Source organism: Acinonyx jubatus, chromosome C1, assembly GCF_027475565.1.
Source record: "Acinonyx jubatus isolate Ajub_Pintada_27869175 chromosome C1, VMU_Ajub_asm_v1.0, whole genome shotgun sequence".
In the NCBI taxonomy this organism is placed as follows: domain Eukaryota; kingdom Metazoa; phylum Chordata; class Mammalia; order Carnivora; family Felidae; genus Acinonyx; species Acinonyx jubatus.
Window position 1 is genome coordinate 190,592,970 of NC_069381.1, and position 12,388 is coordinate 190,605,357.

Here is a 12,388-nt window from a genome sequence, read left to right on the forward strand (position 1 = left end):
CATAATATAAACAGTGCTATTAAAATAGATAGGAGTAAACATTTTTAGACATGTAGAAACAGACATAAAAGTTATCCCTTTCTAGTGTTTTACAGTGGTCAACCATTAATAATCTACAAATTTTAAAAGCAAACCCAGTTTTCACTTTGGCACTCCTGTGAAAGCCAATTGTGACAAATCTGAGATCTTCATTGTCAAGAGGAGAGGGAATTATTTTGTTTCCTCTATAAGAATCATTCTTTCTCAACTGGGTCAGATCCTGGGAGACTGAATATTCCTGAACTCAATGTCTGTAAAGCAAGGTCTTTGGCATCTTTTATGCCTGTAAGAAAAATAAGGAACAGGTTTTGTCCCAGATGAAGATGTTTACACACACACACACACACACACACACACACACACACAACTATAAACGAATGTCAGTTGCGTTTCTTTAATGTCTGGACCCAAAACTCAAAATGATGCAAAGAAATTTTGACCCAGAGATTTCTGCTGGAGTAGAATCTCTCCCACACCCTCCCCCTCTCTTCCTCCTTTCCCCCTTCCTTCTCTCTCTCTCTCTCTCTCTCTCTCTCTCTCCCCCCCTCTCCTTCTCTCCCTCCCTCTCTCCCTCCCTCCCTCTCCTTCCCTCCCCCTCCCACCCCCCCACAATTATTATAAACAGTGGTTAGGAGAAAGGCAAGCAGAGAACTTGAGAGGGTTGTGGACAGTGCTTAGCACACAGGTGCAGCACACCACACTACCCAGGGCCTGCCTTGGCTGGTGGCTCTTCTGGACAGCAGGGAACTTTGAGACCACTCCCCGAGGACCCAGGGCGCCCCAAGAGACAGCGGGTTGGAAGCCGGTAGAGTGGACAGAAGTAGAGACGGCGGGAGCTGCGGGTGGCGGCAGCAGCGCCCAGGGTCCGAGGCCCTCGGGTCCTCTGGGCTGCGGGACGCAGAGACTTTCAGGAGGAGCGCGAGCGTCCCCCCTCCCCTCCTGCCTCCACGCGGGGCGCGCCGGGATCGGGGGCAGGGGGGTGGTGGTGGTCCGAGAGCGCCCCCCTCTCCCACGCGGGCCTCGCGGGGCGGTGAGTCAAGGCCGGGAGCCGAGCCGCTCTCCCCGGCAGACCCGACCGAGGCGCGGGCGGCGGCGCGCAGGACGGGGATCCGAGACGCGCTCCCGCCGCCCCAGCTGCGCCGCGCTCCCGGCCACAAGTTTGCCCCGCGTTGGCCAAGTTGCGAGTGGGGAGCCTCTCCGGGCTCCGGGGTGAGCGTCCGTCTTCTCGCTCGGGCTGGTCCGGGCATGGCCGGGCCGGGAGCGTCGCCCCACGTCTGGGGGTGGCTGCTGCTCGGAGGTTGCCTTCTCGTCGGAGCCCAGGTAAGAGTCCGTGCCCCGGGGCACCTGCTTCCCGGAGCCTCGCGGCGAGGCTTTAGGGAGACGGAGACCGAGGCGCGCTGGGCTCACGCTGACACATCCGGGCACACACACACACACACACACGTGCACCCAGCAGGGTTTGACAGGCATTTAGTGGAGCTGCAAAGAATTACTTTAGGTGAGGGTCCTGGGGTGGGTACTATTCAGACCACCGTCTTGGCATATGCAAGGTGAAGGGATATTCACGGGTTCTGGATCAGGAAGCGACGCTGGGAGGTGAATGAACTTTTTTTCCCCTTACACTCCTTGGTTCTCATTTAATTAATCCAAATTATTTTTGTCTGCTGGCAATTTACTGTCACTTTGGAGAATTTAAACTTCTAGGATTGATAGTAACTACTACTGAAAGCCGGGATAACCGGCTTTCCCTGATAGAGAATCACGTATCATTAATGCGAAGATGTTAGATAGAAGAGAAATACAGTGTTAAATAAGGCTCAGTTTGCTAATGTTAAGAATCAGTGATAGTTGTCAGTTTGTACCGCTAGTACTGTTTAGAGATTTTCTGGGTGAATTTTTTGAATGGAACCTCTATAATGTGCAAATTACAATTCAACGTCACATTTTTTTGAGTCAAATAAAATGTAGGGTTTACACTCAGCTTTTCAGATGAACTGTAAGGAGATGCGTGTAGTTGTGGGTGTAATGCAGAAGAGCCCTGTGAATTTAAGCTGTATCAACATTATTTCTCTCTTCTTTTCAGCAGGGGGCGCACCTTGACCATCAAATGGAGCCCCAAGTGTTTCTGTGTTGTGTTTTGTTTTTTTTGTTAGTTTTTTTGTTTTACGTTCTTTAACCATGAGAAAATCAAGGCATTGATTTATGTACTGATACTGTCCAAACTTACTACTATGTTTTTGGCTTTCAGATGACCAGTTTATATGTCAATTATCCTAACAGCGCTAAGGTAAAGGGAATAGTGTTCTGCTAAATACTGGGCTTTTCCTAGCATGACCAGGATGTCTAATGCAAACTACTTATGTTAAAAAATCAGTCAAACAATATGTGCGTTTTATCTTGACTAATACTATTAGCAATTGTAGGGTATGCTCAAACCTGAAAATTTTCACTAACACAACAGAAGGAATATGAGCAAATGGGAAAAAAAGACACGCTAAGAATTTGGTGACAGTTATGGAACTCTGGTGATCTCTAATATATTTCCTGTGTTTCTGTCTCATAAAATACGAATAATGTGCTTAAAAACATTGCTTCCTTGTATAAAGGAAAAATTAACCATTTGTTTTATTCAGTGTTCTAGATTGCTTTTTCTAAGGGAATGGGGAGATATCGATTAGCACAACCCCCCACCCCCACCCCCAATCACTATGGGATTGTGGGAAGAATTTTTCCTTTACTTTTAGCTTTCAATAAAACAATAAGGACATTTGGATGCTTTTTCTGTAATTTTAAACTATTTACATCTTGAGCCATATAATTCCTTGTTGTGGGGAGTGTCTTGTTCATGTAGGGTATTTAGCAGCGCCCCTGTCCTTCCCACTAGATGCCCGTAGCATCCCCTGACACCTGCCCAGTTTTGACAACCAAAAATGTCTCTAGATGTTGCCACATGTCCCTTGGGAGGCAAAGTTAGCTCTGGTTAAGACACATTGCTTTAAACTGACTTCAGTTTATATTTATAAATTAAGAATTGTATGAAATGACAGTTTGTGATAATATGTTACATTTTTGGCCCCTTAAGCAAAATCTGAAGGTTAAGCGAAATCTGGAAGTGAAAAGAAAGTGATTTAGGTCAACACACTGACACCTTCTCTGATATTCAGTTTCTTCGTCTTCATTCCCAGCTAATATGTATATTGAATTTAGAGAATATATTGAAGGGAATGCATCAAAGCAGAAAAGCTTGTGTAGAACAAATGTTTAACATTCAGTAAACATTGGATCACATCCCAAAATAGATAATATAGACTAGTATCTGTCAATTGTTTTTAAATATCTCTGTGATTTTTGGTTGGTGAAATTGCTGCCTTGGCCTGAATGCACAGTTCAAAACCCATGCATTCACGCCCCAGGTGTTATTACAGTGCCCAGTAATGCCTTTCCTAAAGGCAGCTGATCATGTGGCAATGGGGGGCACTGTATAAATATGTGTAGTATTTTGTTTACTGTGTCAGTGGGTCCTTCTGGACACAGGATCTGAGATGGAACTAGTGTTACAATTAGATTTATTTGGTAGGGGGATAATGCCTCTGAAAGAGAAGGGAGTGAGAAAGTAGGATCGCACAGGGAGAGCTTCACATCAGGATGCAAATCTGCCAGAGTCTCGGCCAACCTCACACAGACCTCAGGGGTAAAGGTTGCCCATCGGAGGAGTCCCACGTGGTGATAAAGTGGCCAGCTCCTAGTACTCCCACTGTTGCTTATTTACTAGCTCAGGGTTGTTTGTGTAATTGTATACTTGGCCCCAGATCTGAGGCGCGTTTGAAAGTCCGGCAGCTGGAGGCTGTCAGGCAACCATACTTCTTACAGACAAATGGTTGATTCTTTCTTGAATGACTATCTCAGTGTCTGCCTTCCTTACAAAATTATCAAGGAACAACATTGGGTTTGCTGAGCTCGAGAGTCAGCTGACTCCACATGATTCAGTCACCTACACCAGGCTCCATGGCTGCAGATCAGTGTGGCTCTGACAGTGTATGGGCAGGGAAGTGAATGCAAATCCATCATCACAACTGGAGAAAATTCCTAGAAGATCATGACATAGTAGATGGAAGTATATATGTTCTATAGAGTACTAGGTTTGAGCAGATACCAATGGGCAGGTTTTATTTTTCAGTAATCATTTCAGGGACATTCTGGTGTGGGGGAAGGAGCAGTAGCCTCGGAACCCAAAAACCATGTTCAAATTCCTCCTCTGATAACATGAAACCTCCTTGGGCATGAAACTTATTCTTTCTACTCTTATTTTGTTCACTAAGAAGGATAAGCTGTACTGACCTTCTAGTGTAAAGATTCAGAGTCTACTGGGGAATCAAATCTCTTACTTGTGGGGAGGGGATGATAATCAGTGATAATATTTATTTACCTACCAAGTACTAAATACTGTGCTAAACATTTTAATCTATTATAATCTCATTTAATTCTCATGGTAACTTTATGAGATAGGCACTGTAATTATCCATTTCATGAGAAAATGGAGCTAAAATATGTTAGGTAATATTCTCAAGTCACACAGGTAACAAGTAGAGTAGTTATGATTTAGACCCTAGCTTCTACTCTGAAATTCTCCCTCTCACTCCCCCCAGATTGATGCTCTCATTGTGGAGATCAGTTTGGCGCTGCTTAGCTATATTATGTCTATTCATACTTTCTGTCCCAACAGTATTCACCCCTGTGTATATATCCCAAGGAATTTCTCACATAAGTCCATAGTGGTTATGGCAATAATTCTGTGGTGTTGGGGTCAACTGGGTGTTCTTAATGGGATACTGTGAAACTTAAAAAGCAGTAGATTCAAGGTACACAAAATAGCATATATGAGATCCTTTCAAAGAGGATAAGATATGGCATATAAACAATGAGATCTATGACATAATTCCATTTACATACGTTTAAATACAAGCACACGAAGCAGCAATATATATTGTATAAACATCGAGATAAAAGATATATGTGTATATGTCTATTCACACAAGTGGTTGCATTTGGGAAGGTAGAGAAGTAGGAGTGGGGTATAGAGGTAAAAGGGGATAGATCGATAAATAAATAAAATGAGTAAGCCTACAGCCTGTATGTCAATCTCTGTGTCAGTTGGAGATTGTGGTGATAACAGATGTAACTACAAGAAGCCATCATTGGTAGATTTAAGAAGGAGGACAGAATGAGGACATAGGCAGCTTCTCCAAGATGGTAAGCTAAGGGACTGTTCTTAGCAAAATCAAGCTGAAACTTGCCTGGATTATGTCTGCATTGTACTTATTTCCATAAGCACTACTGTAGTTAAAGATCCAGTGGTTGGTTGGTTCTCCTTCTGTCCTGTTGACAGCCAGGATGGTTTCATTGTCTTCTAGTCATAGGCGAAGCCTTGTAGCCCTAAGGCGGTGGACTTCTCTGTTGCTGCACTGTGGGTAGAATCTTCAGCCCTGGCAGCCCAGAAGCTCCAAGATGGAAGGGAGCTAGATACGGCCTTTTCCTGCCAATGCACAGAGAGGTTTCATGTCTTTGGAACTTCCTCAATTCTTTGTGAATAAAAATACTATCTTTCACTGACGTTCACACATTCCATTTATTTTCCCGTCTTGAGCTTCAGATGGTTTTGTCATGTACTAGAATCCATGTTCTTTCTTTCTTCTGGGGTTTTTGCCTTCTTCCTGAGTTACTCTTTATATCTTTTAACAGCAATGTGACTTTAGGCAGCCCATTGTACCTTTTGAGTCTTCGTTTCCTCCATTCTAAAGTGATGGGCAATAATGGTGTTTATCTCATGGGATGTGAGAATATTGAATTGAAAAGTATGCAAACCGGGGCGCCTGGGTGGCTTAGTTGGTTAAGCAACTGACTCTTGATTTTGGCTCAGGGCATGATCTTACGGTGTGAGATTGAGTCCCACGTCATAGAGCCTGCTTGGGATTCTCTCTCTCCCTGTCCCTCTCTCTCTCTGCCACTCACCTGCGCATGCTCTCTCTGTCTCTCTCTCTGTCTCAAAAAAATAAACTTTTTCTTTGAAAAAAGAAAAAAAAGAAAAATATGCAAACATGCAAAAGCCTTAAGGCATCTAATAATGAAAATGCCAGATCTTTTCTATAAGTAGATTGGCTAAGGGCTTTTTATTGGATAATTATTAGATTGAGATTTTTAAAATTTATTTTATTTTTTATTTTTGAGAGTGAGAGCGCAGGAGCGCAAGTCAGGGAGGTACAGAGAGAGAGAATTCTAAGCATGCTTCACCCTGTCAGAGTGGAGCCAGACATGGGGCTCAGTCCTACGAACCACGGTATCATGACCTGAGCAACCTACTGAGACATCCAGGCACCCCAGATTGAGATTATTTCTAAACATGACTGGGAGCCACTAAAGGCTTTACGTGTGTGTGTGTGTGTGTGTGTGTGTGTGTGTGTGTGTGTGTGTGAATTTTTCAAGGTTATTTTCTGCCTCCAACACTGTTCCTTCTATTCAGTTTCTCCTTCAGAACCCAATTACATTCTGACAGCAATTGGACATTTTATTCATAGTGTTTATTAATTTATTAACAAATTATCTTCTGAGTATTTATTAATGTGAGTACTTGATTAATATCTGTCTTCCCCTTTCAAGAAACCTTTCTGAAGACAGAGCAGCTAATCAGAAGGCAGTTGCACTCATTCTGATAACACTGGTGTGTCTTTGTAGAATTGGAGATGCAAGTAAGCAGAGGGAATCAAGAGGTAGTTAGAAGGTACATTCAGGTGAAGGAAGAGTGGGTCGGGGCAGATATGATGAGTGAAATTTTTAGATAAGCTGTGTGTGAGGTACCTGAGTTATTTAGTAGATGGTTGGATATTATAAAGCTTAAGAAAAGCTCTGGATTAACATCAGCACTTCATAGGGGGTCCCTGAAACCACATGTGTGAATGATATTCTCAACGAGACTACAATGGAATTAAAAGGGCCGGCTAACTTGTTTAAAAGAGGGTATGCAGATAGGTTTTTTTGTAAGATTACCCCTGGATTGTAAACTCACAGGGGACAAGGGACTAATAAACAATTTGGAACACCTTGTGACAATTAGCATGGTGCCTTTGGGTAGCATACATGTTTGAATGAGATCATTTGTATTTCTTTCATTTTAAGAAAACTCATCCTCTTTGATTCCACTTGGAACTGAAGTCTCTAAGCATTTACTTCAGTTTTAATTTTAAAAATTAATCACTCTCTTCTAAGGGACAGAAGTAACTGCCCTGGGTACAAAGGATGTCACAGAACCTGCATCTTTCTAGTCATGGAGATGGAGAGAAAAGTGCTGTTGGTCTCTAAGAGAGTTCAATGTTTCCAGAGCTCTCTTGTCCTAATAAGTGATAAACAAGCAGGCTCAGTGTTGAGTCTGACTGTTATTCCATTGGCTGATGGAATTTTATAGATGATCAAAGAAAGTAAATCATAGCTTTTTGGAGGGGGACAAAAGTATATAAAATGGTTAAGATGATCGACTTTGATATAAGAACTGAATTTGGAATCTATGTTTCCTACTCTCTAGCTATCACTTAGCATCTCAAAAACTCAGTGTCTCCATTTGAAAAATGGGGATGACCTAAGGCCAAATTTATTGAGTTGGTGTGTGGGTTACACATCATGAAAACCTCAGGAGAAGCATTTAATGTAGTACATGTCACAGAGTTTGCTCATTGTCCCTGCCATCATCGTCATCATCATCATCATTTTGATTATGTTTTCTAATTAGCTACTGTTGGTATAGAGAAACTGTTATTTTTAGTTATTGATTCATACCTACCAAGTTTATTCTGGAGCAGTAACAATTTTCTCCAATAACTATATCTGTTACTTCTTTTTGTCTTTTGTCTTATTGCATTAGTTAGAACTCCCAATGTAATATTGAATGGTAGTAATTATTATAGGCATTCTATCTTTATTATTATTACTTCAACTGGGACTTCTTCTAAAGTTTTATCAAGTATAATACTTGCTCGTGTTCATCAGTGCTAATTTTATTGGTTTGTTAAATGTATGGCTCATGTAGAAAGTTCTGAATTACATCATGTATGATTTTTGTTTTAAAATCATAAATGATATGCTATTTCTTTAAAAAATGTCTAAAAATAGCTGTTTTGATGTTCTGCCACAGATAGTGGACTACATGAGGGCAAGAACTGATTCTTAGTAACTTTCTACAGAATATGGTACCTAGTAGATACTCATTGAATATTGGTAAGTGTTTGCATGATCGTAGATAGAAGAAGTATTATATATTGCTACTTGAATTAGCAAATAAGTCAAATACTCTTGTTAATGATAACATATGTATTGGGTGCCCCTGTGTGGCTCAGTTGGTTAAGTGTTTGACGCTTGACTTTGGCTCAGGTTATGATCTTACAATTCATGTGTTTGAGTCCTGCGTTGGGCTCTGCACTGACAGTACAGAACCTGCTTGCGATTCTCTCCTCTCTCTCTCTCTCTCTCTCTCTCTCTCTCTCTCCTTCTCTCTCTGCCCCTCCCCTGCTGGTGCTCGCTCTCTCTCTCACTCTCTCAAAATACATAAATAAATAAAAAAAAATAAAAAAAACAAGATACGTAGCTATAATATATTTAAACACCTAGCAAACAAACAAAAGTGTTGCTTAACACTCTGGCCAAATATTCGTGTGACTAGATTGGAATGGACTTCTATGTGTCATTAAGGCAAACTTCTGTCTTTCCTTTATGAAACCATTTACATCAAATTGCAAACTGGTGGCAATTTCTTGAATAAGAATAGTTTATATTACTTGTCACTTTCCTTACTTATATAATGAGGCTAGTGCTGTTTTCTATGAGAAAAAAAATTCAGTTATTTTTTAAAAATACACTTTCTGAGAGCAAAGATTATGTTTAACAATGCATTTAAACCAATTTTGTGGGCATGAGATATGTCTAAGCTTGCATATCCTTCTGCCCACACTACAAGAGAATCTACCTTCAGAAAGGCACTCATGCATATAATGAGCCCAAGGTGGAACTTCTCCTCTGAGCATATATTCTGGCATCTTATTTCCTAGACGAATAAAATCAGTAAGACATGACATCCGGAAGCTTTTGGGTAGTCATGTAAGTGAAAGTTAAGCACAGTTTTCATGTGGATTAATTGAAGTTAGAGATATCTAAAAATTAGAAGAAACCATAGGTGGACACATGGGGCTTTCCCGCAGTCTTAAAAATGCCTTTTAAAAATCAATCCACAAAATGCAATATACTTCTGTTTCTCACCAGATTGGTCATATATAAGTAATGGCATTTTGTCTGTGGGTCTATCACATTTCTTTCTTTTTTTTTTTTTTTTACCACTCATGCTAATTGTGTAGTAAGTGCCCAAGAGCCACACTGTAGCTCCTGACCTACCTGAGGGCCAGATCCATGGCTAGGGTTTCTTTTATTTCTATCTTCTGCCACAGTGTCTATAAGTAGTGTTTTTTCCATGAAAGGTCTTGGTAGATACTTGTAGAATAAATATACTCAACAATCCTCGCTGCAAAACCAGCACAATGAGTGGTGTCGAATGAGTAGAGAAAACTGTCTGACATCTTTTCTTTTCTGTGAACAGAAGGAGGTACCCTCCAAATAAAATTCTTTTTCCCTAGGTCTTCTTGTTTTCAATTTAGCAAAATTACAGTGGGCTACTAGGTATTACCTTTATGGTGCAGGCTCTCAAAGGGATTAAGACATGGCCTCGTTCTCCAAGGAGCTTCCACTCTAGAGGAGACTGAATGCCAACAATGCAAAGAGGAGTTCTGTGCTTTCTGTCTCCCATCCGGTGGCATCTGTCCATTCTCCTTCTCGCGTGTATTTGTCTTTGACTTCAGTTGTTTGTGCAGTGTAGACAGAAGGTCCTCAACTAGAGATGGGAAAGGCCTGCCGATCTCTGCCAAAGGTTCTCATGTTCAGCACTTTTTTTTTCTTTTTTGCTTCATTAAGTTTATTTTGGTCAAATATATGTAGAAAGTGATAAAAGTATAGACTTGGTGGGGCATCTGGCTGGCTCAGTTGGTGGAGCGTGTGACTCGATCTCAGGGTTGTGAGTTCAAGCTCCATATTGGGTGTAGTGATTACTTAAGAAATAAAATCTTTTAAAAAAGTATAGGCTTCATAATACTAGTTAATATTTATGCAGTGTTCACCATATAAAGGCCTTTAACTAGATGCTTTATATGGATTACTTTCTTTAATCCTCACAACAACTTTAAGAGGAAGGCAAGAAGCATTTAACTAATTATTTTTATTAAAACATTTTTTAAACATTTATTCATTTTTGAGAGACAGAGTGTGAGTGGGGGTGGGGCAGAGAGAGAGGGAGACACAGAATCTGAAGCAGGCTCCAGGCTCTGAGCTGTCAGTGCAGAGCCTGATGTGGGGCTTGAACTCATGGACCTCAAGATCATGACCTGACCTGAAGCTGGACGCTTAACTGACTGAGCCACTGAGGCGCCCCAAGAAACACTTTTGGAAAGTGTTTATTTTTGAGAGACTGCAAGTTGGGGAGGGACAGAAAAAGGGGGGCGGAGGATTGGAAGCAGGCTCTGAGCTGACAGCAGCAAGCCCATTGTGGGGCTTGAACTCACAAACCACAAGATCATGACCTGAGACACAGTTGGACGCTCAACAGACTGGGCCACCCAGGCGCCCTGGCAAGGAGCATTATTATTACCTTTCCAACATCCATTTAATTCCTCAGCAACTTTGTGGCAAACAAAGACAAGTGGTAGAGGAAGGATGCACAGTGGAAAAAAAAATCCAAACCTGAAAATCCCTACCCTTGTGAACTTTACATTCTGTCATTCTTTTGAAGCCTGCTCTACCTGTGGTTTCAGATATATGTGCCAAGAAATTTCCCTAGGTTATCTAGTCAGATGTATATTGGCACAATTTTACATTGAAAGCAAGATAAGGTTTGTGCTTTAATTATACAGATACAGGAAAACAAAGAATACCTTATCCATTGAACAACATCTTTCTATTTAAGTTTCAGCTATGTGAGGTGAACAAGTTCTAGAGGTCTGCAGGACAATATAGTGCTTATAGTCAGCAACATGGTATGGTGCACTTCAAAGTTTAAGAGGGTAGATCTCATGTTAACTCTTTGTACCACAAAAAACAAAAACCAAACAAGAATCACAAGGACACTTTGGAAGATGTTGGCTACGTCTATTACCTTGATTTGGGTGATGGTATCATAAATGTTTGCATATGTCCAAACCCATTGAATTGTACCCATTAAATATATGCAGTTCTTTGTATTTTAATAGTGCTGTTAAAAAAAAAAAACACACCAAAATACCTTACCCAACAAACAAACAAAAAACCCCAAACAGGGCAAAATGGGTGAAGGTTGTCAAAATAACAAGTTTTAAAATAAGTTTTAAAAGTTTTAAAATAAGTTTTAAAATAAGTAAGTCATGGGTTCCTGGGTTGCTCAGTCTGTTGAGGGTCCAGTTCTTGATCTTGGCTCAGGTCTTGATCTCAGGGTTGTGAGTTCAAGCCTTGCCTTGGTCTCTGTGCTGGGCATGAAGCCTACTTGAAAAAAAAAAAGTCTTTTAAATAAGTAAGTCATGAGGATGTAATGTATAGCATGGTGACTATAGTTATAATACTGTCTCGAATATCTGAAGGTTGCTAAGAGGATAGATTTTAAAATTTCTTATCACAAGAAAAAGAATTTTGTAAATGTATGGTAATGGATGTTAACTGTATGATTTGATATTTGTATATATTGTGGAATGACAAATCATTATGCTATATACCTGGAACTAATACAACATGTTCCACATGAGTGAAGTCAGATGATATTTGTCTCTCTGACTAATTTTGCTTAGCATAATACATTTTATTTCCATCCATGTTGTTGCAAATGGCAAGATTTCATTCTTTTTTGATTGCTGAGTAATATTACATTGTGTGTGTATATATATATATACACACACACACATATACATACATGTATATGTGTATATATGTACATATGTATGTATATACATATATGTATATGTGTGTGTGTGTGTATATATATACCATATCTTATTTATCCATCCATTCATCCATCAATGGACATTTGGGCTCTTTCCATACTTTGGCTATTGTTGATAGTGTTGCTATAAACAGTGGGGTGCATGTGCCCCTTTGAATCTGTACTTTTGTATCCTTTAGATAAATACCTATTAGTGCAATTGCTGGGTTGTAGGGAAGTTCTATTTTTAATTTTTTGAGGAATCTCCATACTGTTTTTCAGAGTGGCTGCACCAGTTTGCATTCCCACCAGCAGTGCAAA

The 12,388-nt window shown here is 40.6% G+C and overlaps 1 protein-coding gene across 9 annotated transcripts in view; it reads left to right on the forward strand.

The window, feature by feature from the left end:
* Positions 1-12,388, forward strand: part of PTH2R (parathyroid hormone 2 receptor) — a 128,861-nt gene that overhangs the window by 45,882 nt on the left and 70,591 nt on the right. Inside the window, exon 1 of one of the 9 annotated variants that reach the window (XM_027052109.2) lies at positions 663-1,359. The exons of 7 other annotated variants lie outside the window; for them this stretch is intronic. In XM_027052109.2, the coding sequence (XP_026907910.1) occupies positions 1,285-1,359 (75 nt within the window). In that variant the 5' untranslated portion in view covers positions 663-1,284. Of the gene's footprint in view, positions 1-662; positions 1,360-12,388 lie in introns of those variants that run through there. One more of the 9 variants, XM_027052119.2, reaches the window with a different exon arrangement.